The 15,896-nt window shown below is 38.6% G+C and overlaps 1 protein-coding gene across 1 annotated transcript in view; it reads left to right on the top strand.

Moving 5' to 3' along the window:
* LOC306861987 (unconventional myosin-VIIa-like) overlaps positions 1 to 15,896 on the top strand; it is a gene marked incomplete at its 5' end in the record, with an annotated part of 33,585 nt that overhangs the window by 7,722 nt on the left and 9,967 nt on the right. Inside the window, 29 exons of the mRNA XM_079404549.1 lie at positions 279 to 398; positions 498 to 640; positions 772 to 982; positions 1,154 to 1,289; positions 2,300 to 2,406; positions 3,495 to 3,632; positions 4,641 to 4,799; positions 4,994 to 5,086; positions 5,173 to 5,267; positions 5,351 to 5,435; positions 5,526 to 5,744; positions 6,422 to 6,739; positions 6,827 to 7,027; positions 7,159 to 7,335; positions 8,043 to 8,132; positions 8,318 to 8,445; positions 8,545 to 8,671; positions 8,837 to 8,956; positions 10,262 to 10,435; positions 10,791 to 11,018; positions 11,105 to 11,275; positions 12,104 to 12,221; positions 13,098 to 13,224; positions 13,319 to 13,488; positions 13,662 to 13,852; positions 14,215 to 14,339; positions 14,698 to 14,855; positions 14,943 to 15,096; positions 15,685 to 15,840. Of these exons, the coding sequence (XP_079260675.1) occupies positions 279 to 398; positions 498 to 640; positions 772 to 982; positions 1,154 to 1,289; positions 2,300 to 2,406; positions 3,495 to 3,632; positions 4,641 to 4,799; positions 4,994 to 5,086; positions 5,173 to 5,267; positions 5,351 to 5,435; positions 5,526 to 5,744; positions 6,422 to 6,739; positions 6,827 to 7,027; positions 7,159 to 7,335; positions 8,043 to 8,132; positions 8,318 to 8,445; positions 8,545 to 8,671; positions 8,837 to 8,956; positions 10,262 to 10,435; positions 10,791 to 11,018; positions 11,105 to 11,275; positions 12,104 to 12,221; positions 13,098 to 13,224; positions 13,319 to 13,488; positions 13,662 to 13,852; positions 14,215 to 14,339; positions 14,698 to 14,855; positions 14,943 to 15,096; positions 15,685 to 15,840 (4,439 nt within the window). The remainder of the gene's footprint in view (positions 1 to 278; positions 399 to 497; positions 641 to 771; positions 983 to 1,153; positions 1,290 to 2,299; positions 2,407 to 3,494; positions 3,633 to 4,640; positions 4,800 to 4,993; positions 5,087 to 5,172; positions 5,268 to 5,350; positions 5,436 to 5,525; positions 5,745 to 6,421; positions 6,740 to 6,826; positions 7,028 to 7,158; positions 7,336 to 8,042; positions 8,133 to 8,317; positions 8,446 to 8,544; positions 8,672 to 8,836; positions 8,957 to 10,261; positions 10,436 to 10,790; positions 11,019 to 11,104; positions 11,276 to 12,103; positions 12,222 to 13,097; positions 13,225 to 13,318; positions 13,489 to 13,661; positions 13,853 to 14,214; positions 14,340 to 14,697; positions 14,856 to 14,942; positions 15,097 to 15,684; positions 15,841 to 15,896) is intronic.

Raw genomic sequence — 15,896 nt, 5'->3', positions numbered from 1 at the left:
TTCATAAATTAACCAATTTTTCTAATTTGCACTAATAATTTTTCACATCTATGCTGTGCCAAAAAAAATCTTATTTATTTCGGAACATTAATTTTAACAGTGCATTGCTATATTAAATAAATATATTAATATTGTAGTATAACTATGAATAAACATTCAATAACCTTTCTGTAATTAATTTTTTTAAATGTAGCCTACATATCGTAATATATTTACCTTTGACCAGTTATTGAATTGGTCGGCTATCAATGAACTATGCTGGTTCTTTCTTTTAACAGGTAGACCCTCAGGACGTCATGGCTTGTCTGACCACACGTACACTGATCACCAGGGGTGAAAGTGTGTCCACCCCTCTCAGCGTGGAGCAGGGGCTGGATGTCCGTGATGCCTTTGTCAAGGTGAGATTGTTCCCAATAAATAAGCGGCCCAGTTTTGATTCTCAATTTGTCACAGAAGTCATCAATATCCACTAAGTGGGTGATTTTTGTCTCCATCAGGGAATCTATGGCAGGTTATTTGTGTGGATAGTGGATAAAATCAATGCTGCCATCTATAGGGCTCCTTCCACAGAAAACAAGACTGTTCGCAGGTCTATAGGCCTGCTCGACATCTTTGGCTTTGAGAATTTCACTATTAACAGGTGCGTACTAGTAAATAGAAAATTCTAGATTGTTTTAATTTCTGCAAACACAACCGGTTTGCACCAGGTCTTGCATCTAAAAGGCCTTTTTTTGGCCAAACTGGTACTAATTTTATTCATTCCTGCTGTAGTTTTGAGCAACTGTGCATCAACTTTGCAAATGAGAACCTGCAGCAATTCTTCGTTCGCCACGTTTTCAAGCTGGAGCAGGAGGAGTACAACCTGGAAGATATTAACTGGCAGCACATCGAGTTCACTGACAACCAGGATGCCTTGGATATGATTGCCATCAAACCTATGAATATCATTTCCCTTATTGATGAGGAGAGCAAGTTCCCAAAGGTAAAGTTTGAGTTTGTTGATGTGCTGTGCATTTGGACTTTCCATAGAGCAGCACAGATAGCTGGTTCAGTTCTGAGTACCTATCTTACATCATTTTTTTATTTATCAGTTGAACAGAGGATATCTAGCCATGACTGTGTGCTGTGTTTCTGTTCATGCTGTGTTTTGTAGGGAACAGATGCTACCATGCTGAACAAGCTAAACTCCCAGCACAAACTTAATACCAACTACTTCCCTCCTAAGCACAGTCACGAGACGCAGTTTGGCATTCAGCACTTTGCTGGAGTCGTGCACTATGAAACTAAAGGTACACATGTCTGAATTAAACAGTTAATAATAATAATAATACATTTATTTGTATAGCGCTTTACAACAAAAGAAGGCACAACTATGTAAAAACACTTTAAATACAAAAAAAAATCTAATTTCAGTTTCAAATCTTTAAAACACTGTACTTGCAGATTTTTGAGAATACAGTAGTTTCTCAAAGTGAGATAATATTATTGTTAATAATATGAGGTATATGATTATTCAACAATTGATTATATTTATAAACATAATACACTTTTCATACACTTAAATATACACAAGCATGGATATATTAAATGGATCAAGAGTGACAGTATTTTATGTTCGCAAAAGAGTCCTAAAGAATGATCAGTTTCAACAGTGATATTAAGCAGCACTGTTTTCAACATTGATAATAATACGTTTCTTGAGCACCAAATCAACATATCAGAACAATTTCAGAAGGATCATGTGACACTGAAGACTGGAGTAATGTCTGCTGAAAATTCAGCTTTTCCATCATAGGAATGCATTACTTTTTAAATTATGTTAAATTAAAAAACAGATATTTTAAATTGGAATAATATTTCACAATATTACTGTTTTTACAGATTTTTTTGCTCAAATAAATACAGCCATGATAAAGCATAAGAGGTGTCTTTGAAAAATATGAACTGATCTTACAGACCCTAAACTTCTGAACAGTAGTGCAATGTATATAAAATTATACAATATAATTATTTGCCACTTTTCCCTCTCTAATTTCAACTCAAATCGACACTTCATGACTATACTTTCCTTATTTACTTAATAGCTGCTTATTAAGCAAGCAAGAATAATATACAATCAGTCTGTCATTATTGCATCATTATGCCCCATCAGGATGACACACACTTTTGGCTCTAACTGTAGTTTATCCCATATTCATCATATTTAAAAAATAAATAAATAAAAATGATAAAATATGAATGACAATGTTTATGTTTCCATTGAAAGGTTAACCTAATCCCCTCCTGGTTCATTGTTCAGGTTTCCTGGAGAAAAACCGAGACAACCTCCACAGTGACATCATCCAACTCGTGCACTCGTCCAAAAACAAGTTCATCAAGCAAATCTTCCAAGCTGATGTTGCTATGGTGATGCCCTTTTCCAATACTGAATCCATATTTGCTCAGCATTAATATGCTCATGACACGCCAGTGAGGCCAAATAAATAACCTGCATGCTGGCCATGCAGGTTTATGTCAGGGTTGCATATTAAAAGCTAGTATAATTGCACTTGGAAAAACACACCGTCTTTAACATGACTCTGTGTGACAGTGTCAGCACAGTCTGACTAACTCTGCTTGCTGTAACTCACTCTCTCTCTCTGGTAATGTCAGCCCTAATCTTTCTTGGCTGATTCTCAACAGACTTGGCTCAATTCTGTTTCTGTCTCTCTCTCTCTTTCTCTCTTCTATCCTCACTCTGTCCCTGAATCTTTTACCTTATTTTTGGCCTCAGTTTCTGTGTGGCTATTTGGAGCCCACTGCATCCCTTCAAAAGGTAATCAATGGCATGGTTTGTGTCCCTCTCAGTCTCCTATTGAACTACATTTTCTCAATAGTCCCTTACTAAAACTCATTCCTGTGGTTTTCTTCTCTTTTGGAAATGGGTTCTGTTAAAGTAATCGGTAAGGGCACGCTGACAGAATAATTTAATAGCTCTAACAGTGGCATTATTCTCCAGATGAATTGAGGAAAAACGTTACTCATCACAGACAGAATCTGTTTCAAGTTAGATGCGGCTTGTTCTCATTGGTGTTTTTCAGCATTATTTTGAGTTTTTTTCTTTTTTTCGAGATAAATTCCGTTGACTCTTTTTCCTGGTGCTGAGTGAAGATTGAGGAAGGGAGAAACTACTTGATTTTCTTTACAATGCCTTCTTAAAGCATCTGCATGGAAAGTGTATGGAATAACAGCAAGAGAGAGATAGACAGAGAAGGATGCAAGCAACCAATGAAGGTCCTGAAGAAATGTGATGAGAGAGTGAGAGAATATGAAAAAAATACATTTATTAAAGGAAGGAAAGAAAGAAGAATAGATTGGACCAAAAAAGGGCCACACAGAAAGGTGTTGTAGTTTTGTGTGATGTGCTTTTGTGATGTGTGTTTTTGTGTGAGGTCCTCTCTTGTGAGTTTAACTTATTTTTGTATGATGTTAATGGGAGATTTCTGTGTTTTCAGGGAATGGAGACAAGGAAGCGTTCCCTGACTCTGAGCAGTCAGTTTAAGCGCTCACTCGAGCTGCTCATGAGGACGTTGAGCGTCTGTCAGCCTTTCTTTGTGCGCTGTATTAAACCCAATGAGCTCAAAAAGCCCATGGTGAGTGAGTGTGGTGGTGAGTGTCTTTGTGTGTGTTTGAAGATAAGATGCAGATAATTTAAACATTTAATTAGGGCTCAACAATGAGGATAATGTGAAGGCTCACAACCTTCTTTCTTTCTTTCTTTACCACAGCCCTACATAGGACAAATGGTATAGAGAATGGGTGGATTTATGTATTTATTTATCTATCTATAGATTTATTTATTTACAACAATCCTACATAGGACAAATGGCATTGAGGATGGATAGAAGGTTTCATTCATTTATCCATTCAATCATTCATTCATTCATTTACCACGATCCTACATAGGACAAGTGATATTGAGGATGGATGGATTTACATTAGAAAAAAATCTAAAAATTCTTCTTTCAGAATTTTTGTCTTGTTTTCCAGTCAAATTATCAACAAATTAGAACTTTTAAGAAAAGTAAAATTGATATCAAGGAGTTTCCTTAGTGAAAAATATATTAAATGTATTTGAAATACATAAATTTTATGCCAAGTATTCTACAAATACATTTACATATTTATGTGCTTAAAAAAATGTCCTGCAATTGTACTTTTGGTATACTAAAATGGTATACTTAAAGTCTGCTAAACTGGAACAACTATTTTTGTGCTTATTGCACATTAATTGCACAGAGGTAGTGCTAAAGTCCAACTAAAGATATACTGGAGTATATTTGATTGTGCTAAAGTGGAACAATTGCAAGTATACTTCAGGTACAATTAATCCAATAAATTCAAATAAATTATGGCATAGTTTTTTTTTTGTTTTTTGTTTTTTTATTAGGATTGTTTGCAGAGAATATTTTTTATAACTTTTTTCTAGTTACATTTTGTTAGATATATGCTTAAAGTTTGCGAAAATCTTACAACGATAAATTTATATATTGTATAAATCAATATTAAGATATATTGTCTTAACATAAGATATAATCCTAATTTTGCAAATAAAAATTTTACTGAGCCCTGAATACCAGCACTCATTCTCTCCTCTGTAGATGTTTGATAGAGGACTGTGTGTCAGGCAGTTACGCTACTCCGGGATGATGGAAACTATCCGCATACGCAGAGCTGGATATCCCATACGCTACACATTCGCTGAGTTTGTGGACCGTTATCGGGTTCTTATGCCTGGGGTCAAACCAGCCTTCAAACAGGCGAGTCTAAAGTGTTACAGTGTTAATGCAGTAAACAGATGTGACGTGCAGGTCTGGAGTATGTTGTTTGCTTGACAACTCTTATTAAAGCTTTTTTCTGTGCACTCTCTTAGAATTGTCATCTGGTGATATTTTTTGACAAGTGCTGATAATCTGCTGTTAGGAGGTAGCTCTGAATCTGTGTCCTCTTACAGGAAGATCTGCGAGGGACCTCTCAGCGCATTGTTGTGTCAGTTCTGCAGAGAGATGATGACTGGCAGATAGGAAAGACAAAAATCTTTCTGAAGGTTTGCCACAAATAAACATTTTTCCGAAGATTTGGCTTTGTTTTATATTTGTGACAAATTGTATACTTGGTCTATACTTGCTGTAGGATCATCATGACATGCAGCTGGAAATTGAAAGAGATAAAGCCATCACAAACAAGGTCATTCTCATCCAGAAGACTGTGAGAGGTCAGAAAGAGAGGTACGAGGAAAAGAAGAGCAGCCAAAAAAACTAAAAAATTAACATCTAAAACATGTTTTCAAATTAACATCTTTGTTTTCCAGAACTAACTTCCTAAGGGTTAGAAAGGCTGTGACATTAATCCAGCGAATATGGAGAGGCTACATCTCTAGAAAGCACTACGCTGTGGTGAGTTGGCATGCTCTCAGTGAAACCTAAGCAGACATACAGTAATATGCACTGAGGTTTTGTATGATTATAATTATGTTTTCATTTCAGATGCGTGTAGGTTTCTTGCGGCTCCAGGCCTTGTATAGGTCACGGAAGTTGTACCTAGCGTACCAAGCATCCAGGACATGCATCACTCTGCTCCAGGCCTGGTGCCGTGGCTTCCTGGTGCGGCGGACGTTCTCAAAGCGCTTCCATGCGGTCCTGACAATCCAGGCTTATGCACGAGGAATGATAGCACGTAGATTGTGCAAGCGTCTCAGACTGGAGGTAAATCTATCTATCTATCTATCTATCTATCTATCTATCTATCTATCTATCTATCTATCTATCTATCTATCTATCTATCTATCGATCTATCTACTATCTATCTATCTATCTATCTATCCATTCATCTATGCACACATCCATCCATCCACCCACCAATTCATCTATCCATCCATCAGTCTGTCCATCAATCATCCATCTACCAGTCCGTCCATCCATACACCTGACTACCCATCCATCCATCCTTCCTTTCATGTCCATCCATCCACCCATCCATCCATCCATCTACCAGTCCATCTGTCAATCCATCCATCCATCCACCCACTCACCCACCCACCCATCCATCCATCTACCAATTCATCCGTCCATCCATCTACCAATCTGTCCGTCCATCCATCTATCCATCCCATCCGTCCGTCCATCCATCCACCAATCTGTCCGTCTGTCCATCCATCATCCATCCATCCACCAATCCATCCATCCACCCATCCATCCATCTGTCAGTCCATCCATCCACCAATCTGTCCATCCATCCATCTATCCATCCATTCATCCATCCATTAATCCGTCGATCCATCTACCCACCCATCTGTCTATCCGTCCATCCTTCCATCCATCCATCCTTCGGACAAGCAGATATTTAACTGTGTTCCAATAAAGTTTGTTCTTTCTCTGTTTAGAGGGAGCGACGGTTAGAAGCCGAGCAACAGTGTCTGGCTGAAGAGGTGCGTCTGAGGAACCAGATGACGGCGCGTAGGGCTCGCGCAGAGGCAGAGAGGAAGCACCAGGAGCGTCTGGCCCAGCTCGACCAAGAGCAGAAGGAGAGAGACCAGGCAGAGCGGGATGAGACACAAAGGAAAAAGCAGCTTCTGGAGCAGATGGAGAGAGAAAAACAGGAGCCGGTCAACGACTCTGACATGGTGGACAAGATGTTCGGATTCCTGGGCAGCGCCAACTCTCTTCCCAACCTGGAGGGTGAAGCACCAGAAGGGTTTGAGGTGTGGGACTTTATGACAATTAATCTCTGTTATTTACATTACCTGGCTTTCACATTATCTTAGTTTGATTTTGTTTGGATCTGACAGGATCTCGAGAAAGTTCCAAGACAGTTTGAAGAAGTCATTGATGAACCTCTTCCACTTCCTGATGATGAAGAGGAAGACCTATCAGAGTATAAGTTTGCAAAGTTTGCTGCAACCTACTTCCAGGGAAATGCCACATATACGTATATACGCCGGCCACTGAAACAACCTCTGCTGTTCCATGAGGATGAAGGAGATCAGCTAGTATGCTTTATTTATTTATTTAAAAGTATTATTTATACTAATAATATAGATTATTAGACATGTTATTGTTTACAGGTTTACTGTTTAATATTTACACTGCTTTGACCATGTAAGTTTTTTTATGGCTTTAGGCTGCTCTGGCTGTGTGGATCACTGTTTTGAGGTTTATGGGAGATCTTCCTGAACCCAAATATCATGTCAGCATTAGTGACGGCAGTGAGAAGATTCCAGTTATGACTAAAATCTATGAGACATTGGGGAAGAGGACCTACAAAAAGGAGCTGCAGGCCCTGCAGGTGGATGAGGAGGTGAGACGAGTGAGGTGGTGGGTGTTGTGAAAATGAGAATTAATCTTCACATCATCATTATTAGTCATATAATAAAACACAAACATTGAATAAACATTGTATTGTACTCAACAGTGTATTTCTAAATTAACATTAACCTAAACTAGTAAATACTGTGAAAAATCAATTGTTCTTTGTTAGTTATTGACACCAAAGGCAAAAGCTAATGTTAAAATAAAGGTGCCATAGGATGGAAAACTGTATTTACCTTGGCATAGTTGAATAATAACAATTCTGTACATGGAAATGACATACTGTAAGCCTCAAACACCATTGTTTCCTCCTCCTTATGTAAATCTTGTGCATGCACAAAAATAGGCCAATCAGAACATAACACTGACTGTGACGTTACAGTTGGGATCATTAATATGTACACCCCCAACATTTGCATATACCCACCCATGTTCTAGGCCAGCCGAATCATCAGAAGTTCTGCAGGTATTGTGAAGAAACAGACCATTTCATTCTAGGGACAAATCCTAGGGTTGTAAATGGACATGTAAAACCATTTCTGGAGATTTTTTTGCCCTTACCTAAGCCACATACCTTTTATGTAGATATCAGAGAACAATTTAAAATATTGTATCAATGCATTTTATGGCACCTTTAAACCTTATTGTTAAGTGTTACTGCTATGACATCTAAGAAAGTTTCTTCATTGTTTCCAGAGTTCCACTACTGACATCCAGAAGAGGAACAGCATACGGCATAAGCTGGTGTCCCTCACATTAAAGAAGAAATCAAAGATCACAGAGGAGGTCTGTAACAGTTGTGCTATTTAATATTTTTGTGAAAACCATGATACTGTACTTTTTTCAGGATTCTTCGATCAATAGAAAGTTAAAAGAATAAAATTTATTTGCAATAAAAATATTTTGTAACATTATAAATCAGTATAATTTATATTTGTTGAATAAAAGTAAACTCTTCTTGCCCCTGTTAGGTGACCAGACGGCTAACCGACAGCGATTACAGTCTGCAGGGAAACAGCATGCTGGAAGACCGGCCCACCTCCAATTTAGAGAAGCTCCACTTTATCATTGGCAATGGCATTTTACGCCCGGCTCTCAGGTCAGTACATGGCAAATGCATAATTATAGGTATACTAGTGCTGTTGAATGTGCATTTCATCTGAATTATGTTGCATCTGGGGTTTGTTTCCTCTCTCAGAGATGAGATCTACTGTCAAATCTGTAAACAGCTGAGCCAGAATACATCCAAAAGCAGCCATACCCGCGGCTGGATCCTGCTGTCCCTCTGTGTGGGCTGCTTTGCTCCTTCAGAAAAATTTGTCAAAGTAAAAAAAAAAAAAAACTATTTTTTTTTTATTTTGGGGCTAGTCCGCAGGAAATAAGTTTGCATGCATTTTTAATGATCCTAATGATCCTAAACCAAAAAAATTAATTTGTATCATTCAAAACTCTTTTTCACCATTTCATTTATTTATCTACAATTTCTCTAGTATCTGCGGACATTCATCAACAGCGGCCCGACTGGTTATGCGCCTTTTTGTGAGGAGAGACTGAGAAGAACATTTGCAAATAAGACAAGAACCCAGCCTCCTTCTTGGCTTGAGCTGCAGGTATTTTAGGACCCACAAAACATTTACATTTTACATTTAGTCATTTGGCAGATGCTTTTATCCAAAGCAACTTACAATTCGGGAATACAAAAAGCGATTAATCTTGAAGAGGCAATCAGACAGAGGAAGTGCTTGTAACACCAAGTCTCAGTCATTGTTCAAATAAGTACAAGCTAGTAAGTGGAGAGAAAGATAGAAAGTTTTTTTTTTTTTTTTTTTTTTTTTTAGGATGAAGTCTAGTACTGCCGAAAGAGATGAGTTTTCAGTTGTTGCTTGAAGATTGCCAGGGATCCGGCGTTCCGGATAGGGGTGGGAAGATTATTCCACCAGCCAGGAATGGGGAATGAGAATGTTCTGGAGAGTGATTTTGAGCCTCTCTGGGATGGTACCACAAGGCGTCACTCACTAGCAGATCTCAAACTTCTGGAGGGGATGTAGGTTCGTAGTAGTGAGTGGAAGTAGGAGGGTGCTGAGCCTGTGGTAGTTCTGTACGCAAGCATCAGTGTCTTGAACTGGATGCGAGCTGCCACTGGTAGCCAGTGCAAGGAGATGAAGAGAGGTGTAACATGCGCTCTTTTGGGTTCGTTGAAGATCAGTCGTGCCGCTGCATTCTGAATCATTTGTAGAGGTTTGATTGTGTTTGATGACAGACCAGCCAGAAGAGCATTGCAGTAGTCCAGTCTAAACAACAAGGGCCTGGACAAGAAGTTGCGCAGCATGCTCTGTCAGAAAGAGCCTGATCTTTCTGATGTTGTGTAGTGCAAACCTGCAGGATCGAGCAGTCTTTGCAATGTGCTCTTTGAAGGTCAGCTGGTCATCAAAGATTACACCAAGATTTCTGACCGAAGTTGATGGGGTAATCATTGATGAGCCTAACTGAATCGTGAAGTCATGCTGTAGAGTCGGAGTGGCAGGGAAGACCAGAAGTTCCGTCTTTGCCAGGTTGAGCTGTAGGTGATGTTCTTTCATCCATGCCGAGATGTCCGCCAGGCAGCCTGAGATCCGTGCAGCTACCGTTGGGTCATCTGGTTGAAAAGAGAGATAGAGCTGCGTGTCATCGGCATAGCAGTGATGGGAGAAGCCATGTGCATGTATGATGGGACCCAGCGATGTAGTGTATGTGGAGAAGAGGAGGGGTCCAAGAACCGATCCCTGAGGAACTCCAGTGACCAGTTGATGTGGTTTGGATACCTCCCCTCCCCAGGCCACCCTGAAGGATCTACCGGCCATTAGATTTCACTTGTGGGAAAATTCATTGGAAAATATGAATTAATTGGCTGGATCTCTTTTTCTTTCCTCCTCCAGGCCACTAAATCTAAGAAACCCATCATGTTGCCGGTGACCTTCATGGACGGCACTACAAAGACCCTGCTGACTGACTCCGCCACCACAGCCGAAGAGCTCTGCAATGCTCTGTCAGACAAAATCGTCCTGAAGGATCGCTTTGGTTTCTCTTTATACATTGCTCTTTTTGATAAGGTATGTTAATACATTTGTTTTAATATTTTTTAAAAATAAATTTATTCCTGTGATGGCAAAGCTGAGTTTGAAAGCTGAAATTTGCTGATTTGGTCTCAAGAAACATTATTATCAGTGTTGAAAACCGTTTTGATTTATAGAACGTTAAAAAGAACAGCACGTATTTGAACGTATGGAAACCTTTTGTTACATTTTAAATCTCTTAACTGTCACTTTTGATCAATTTAATACATCCTTTCTGAATAGAAGTATCAATTTCTTTTAAAACAATAAATACAACTCTAAACTTTTGATCAGTATGTATCCTTATTTTTTCAGTCCAGTATAAGACCCTCAAAATGTGCATCCTCCTCAGGTTTCATCACTGGGCAGTGGGAAGGATCATGTAATGGATGCCGTGTCACAGTGCGAGCAATATGCTAAAGAGCAGGGCGCTCAGGAGCGCAATGCACCCTGGAGGCTGTTCTTCAGGAAGGAAATCTTCACGCCCTGGCACAACCCTGCCGAGGACAGTGTGGCCACTAACCTCATCTACCAGCAAATCGTGCGCGGGGTCAAATTCGGGGAGTACCGTTGTGATAGGGTGAGAGCTGCTGTGAACATATTTCACATTGCCTTATAAAAGGTCGCTGACTTGCATTAACCAGGTGTATGCATGTGCTGTATTAGGAGGAGGACCTGGCTGAGCTGGCCTCTCAACAGTACTATGTGGACTATGGTTCAGAAGTCCTACCAGACCGTCTTCTGAGTCTTATTCCATCCTACATACCAGACAGAGAAATTACTCCCTCCAAGACAGTGGAGAAATGGGCTCAAATGATTATAGCAACTCACATAAAGGTACACATATGTAGTTTTAATACCTTTTTTTGTTATTAATATTTTATTTAATATTAATATTTTATTAGATTTATAATTGTATATTATTATAAAATAAATAAAAGTTTTAGGCACAAATGTCACCATTTTCTGAGAATGGGTTCACATTTACATGATAGAAGAGCACATATATCTGAACAAATCTATTATTAGCCTTTTCGTTATAACCTAACGTACAATCACAGCACATATCTACGTCTATGTCTTCATTACTGTGTCAGGCTGTGTCTGACTGACCTCACGGTACGTTCTCAAGGACGGCAGTCTCATTATCTTAGAGCAATACCTGTATCTCCACCTAGCACTAATATAATCTCACAGCTATGATTAAGCCTCTAATCTAAGTGCATGCCGGGAGCGACCTTCACACCCTCACCTACAGTCTGCCGTAATAGAATGCAATCACAGGCCCCTGAATATTTGAGTCAGTTCTTTTGTCCTCACTATCATGTTATGGATTTGTAGTTTAGGTCAGCACTCTGCACTAGCTCGTAGCGGCTGATGGACTGAGCAGGTTGAAATTTGATTGACGGTTCCTGTGGGAACATTAATCACATATTCCTTCTCACAAGGGTGAAGGCTGTTTTAATTACCCTTCTGCCTTTCATAGGCTAAAGTGATGGGCATGAATGTTTAATAATGCCGGAGATCAATTTTATGGATCGTGGTAATGCATGAGTTTGTTACATTTTATGCTTATAACCAGGTGACGAGAGCAAATGTAATTGTCTGTAATCGGCGACACTGTGTTACTCTGAGACCGAGATATTGACAATTGCATCTCCACAGGGAATCTACACACAGAAGAGGTTTGACTCACAGAGAGTGAAGGAGGAGGTGGTGGATTTCGCTCGATTTAAGTGGCCTTTGCTTTTTTCTCGCTTCTATGAGGCCTTCAAATTCTCAGGTAAGACTTACAGGGAATAATTCACCCCAAAAATAAAAATTAAATGAGTGAATGGGTAAATCAGAATTTTTGACCAATCATTTAGACCAGTTTTGTGAACCAAATGAACTGTTTCATTGAAAAGATCTGATTTGTTTGCAAATAAATGCTGCTGCTTCACTCATGAACTCTCAGCAAGACTCCAAGGAGAAATGGGCAGATATATTAGATTATATTATATATTTAATTATTTATATGCATTTTTTACAACCAGAATTTATTCAGATTGAAATTATAATTTAATTTAGGGTTAGAAAATATTTTAAGGTTGTTATTTTGAATTGGGAATAATATTTTAACAATTAGCCAGTGGGATTTTTAGTTGGTAATCTAAGTAGTTAGTGGTTCTCCAACGTCTAGGGTGATTACAGCCCTGGTACTTTGGGTTTGAGGTCGGAAAATGCTAAAAATTATTCTGATGTAAAATGTAAAAATCCTGACATTTTTATCCACACCATTTCATCGTTCCCTGAGAATGGGTTCATCATTAATTACATAATGTAAAAACATAAAACCAATCAAATCTCGTATTTACTTGTTCATTGCTAAGTCAAAATGTTGAGATGGCTTATCAGTTTTAAATATTAATTGCCATACAGACGTTTTATATGATACTTTTATATGCCATTTTTAAAACTTTAAAACGTCTTCAAAAATTTAAAATTTCTTAATTTATTTCAAAAAAAATTTATTTGTGTTTTCCGTAGTAGAAATTATTGCTGGGTGAACTATTCTGTTCATATATTCTGTAAATCATAATAAAAACTTGTAAGACATATTAATCTGATTAGTATGATAAAACTCAACTTTCAGGCTGTTGTTTCTGTTCATTTGCAGGGCCTAGTCTCCCAAAGAATGATGTTATAGTGGCAGTGAACTGGACTGGAGTCTACTTTGTGGATGAGCAGGAGCAGGTCCTTCTGGACCTTTCGTTCCCAGAGATCACTGCAGTCTCCAGCAGCAGGTGCAGTAGCAAATCCATCCAAACCCACTTCTTATGCTCTAAGTGCTCTTTATATTGTACTTTTACTAGTTTTGGTCAATCTGCATGTATGCAGAGGTGGAAAGCTGCAGGGACAGAGCTTCACTCTGGCCACCATTAAAGGAGATGAGTACACCTTCACATCCAACAATGCCGAAGACATCCGTGACCTAGTTGTCACCTTCCTAGAGGGCCTGCGTTCTAGGTCAAAGTTTGTGGTGGCCCTGGTGGACAGCCATTACCCTGGTGAGCACATGTGGACAGCAGTTCAGTTTAAAAAAGAAAAGGAAAAAAAGGACATAACCATTATATTTGATCCAGCCCCAAGCAGACTTTGGGTCAAGACAAGAAGGTCCAGCATAATCAATACAACACTTTAAAGATGAACAGAAACGCTTAGTTTCTCTTTGTTTTTCCAGCTGGACATGACTCTTCGTTCCTGAGATACTCAAAGGGAGATCTGATTTTTCTGGATGAGCACACTGGAGAGCAGGTCCTGAATTCAGGCTGGGCTCACGGGGTCAATGATAGAACCAAAAAAAGAGGAGACTTCCCTGCAGACAGCGTCTATGTGCTGCCCACCATCACCAGGCCACAATATGATATTGTAGTGAGTGTGTTTTCATTCAGTACCTTCATTGCATACTCTCCGAAAATTGTGCGCTTAGAGGGAAAACTTTGTACGTTTATATCGTCCTAAATGGGTCATAGTAGTACCTTAAGAGTACATATTGATACTCTAAAGTGCTAGTTATGCACAAAGTTGTCCCTTTAAGGGTTACAAGCTGTTGGACCCCCAAAGGTAAAATTTTGCACATTTTATTCTGACAATGTATTGTATTTGACTTGAAACATAATTTGTTCATGGTCAAAACACAAGCATTTGCACCAAAATGTGCCACTTATTCAAACCCAAGAAACACTTGGGATATTGAATAGTCACTTTGACCTTCTAATTTCTGTTTCCTACAGTCGTTGATTACCATGTCCCCAGACCAGCGTAAGGATTCCATCAGTTTGTCCCATCAAAATCTGCTGGACAGTGGGGAGAAGGTTCAGCCGTACACTCTAGAGGAGTACTCCTATGATCACTTCAGGTGTTTGAACCTTCTTCAGGACCTTTCCTCCCTTTGTTTTGTCTGAATGGAAAACTACTGTTTTAAAATTGAGAAAGTTGCAAAACAAGTGCAAACAAAAAGGGTCATTAGGAGGGCCTTAGTCAGACACCAAGCAATCAGCTTCAACATCTGGCCAATAACATTCAAGGAGTAATTAAGCCTAAACCTAACCCTAACCGCACCATATTTATTTTATTTATTTATTTTTTACTGTCTTTGTGCCAGGCACCGCACCTATGATTGTATTCTATCACCGTACACATTAATTTCATCACTTCCCTTCTTTTTAATTAAATTCTGGATTCATTACATTTTCTGGTTTCTTTCCATCCTCTAGACCGCCCTCCAAGAGCACGCTGAGTCGTGTGATCATCAATAAAGGCAGAGGGAAGGATAAAGTGTGGTGTTGCACCAGAGAACCTCTCAAACAGCCTTTGCTGAAGAAAGTCCTCAATCATGAAGAGCTGTCCCAGGATGCTTGCCATGCCTTTATTGATATCCTCTACAGCTAACATTTTGACAGTTAATAGTGTTAACTTTATAACTGCAGTTCCCTTATTTTGACCCTTGACTCTGTCGTACCTATCATGAAGTACATGGGCGACTACCCCTCGAAGAGAAGCCGCTCGGTCAATGAGCTCACTGATCAGATCTTTGAAGGAGCTTTAAAGGCAGAACCTCTGAAGGACGAAATCTTCTGTCAGATCATCAAGCAACTGACCGAGAATCATGTTAAGTAGGTTTTTCTCAGTTATTGATACAGTATTGATACTATTCTGTTATTTTTATTTATTTATTTTAGGATTTTGTAAAGTAAAAGTAACATATATTTTTTTATAATAATTATATTAATTAAACTATAATATTATTTTTACTTTTATATTATATTTTATATTATAAAATTATAAATACAACAAATTATGTATACAACAGCTATTTTTGTTGTTATTATTAATCTTTATTATTTAAAAATATATATATATATTTAAAAATGTTACATCTTATTATTAATTTTATACAAATTATACGTTAATATTTTTAAAAATATATTTTTTGTAGAAAAGGTTTTTGCATATTTAAATTGGATCTTAAATATACATGCAGATGTTTTGATTAATTGTGATTCTGCATGGAAATGTTTGCTCAAAGGTTATGCACAGAAAATAAATGAGACCCATTACTGTGAAAATAGTTTAAAGTGGCTCATAAATCTGTATGAGTCTGTCCCCTAGTGGTCGGCTTGCAAATGAGCAAAGCTGCTTTTCGTTAACAATGTTAAAATCATTGACTACTGAGTCGGCTGACAGCAGTTCTGTGTGTTCAGATACAGTGAGGAGAAGGGCTGGGAGCTTCTCTGGCTCTGCGCTGGGCTTTTTCCTCCCAGTAACATGTTGCTTCCTCATGTCCAAAAGTTCCTGCAATCCAAGAAGCATCATCCAGTCGCCCCAGACTGCATGCAGAGACTGCAGAAAGCCTTGCGGTAACCCACACAGCACATACAAACGTGTCTCCAATTTTGCTTGGAATTCTCTTCAA

This window comes from Barbus barbus, assembly GCF_936440315.1.
Source record: "Barbus barbus genome assembly, chromosome: 43".
Taxonomy (NCBI): Eukaryota; Metazoa; Chordata; class Actinopteri; order Cypriniformes; family Cyprinidae; genus Barbus; species Barbus barbus.
This window is presented reverse-complemented; position numbering and strand designations above follow the sequence as displayed.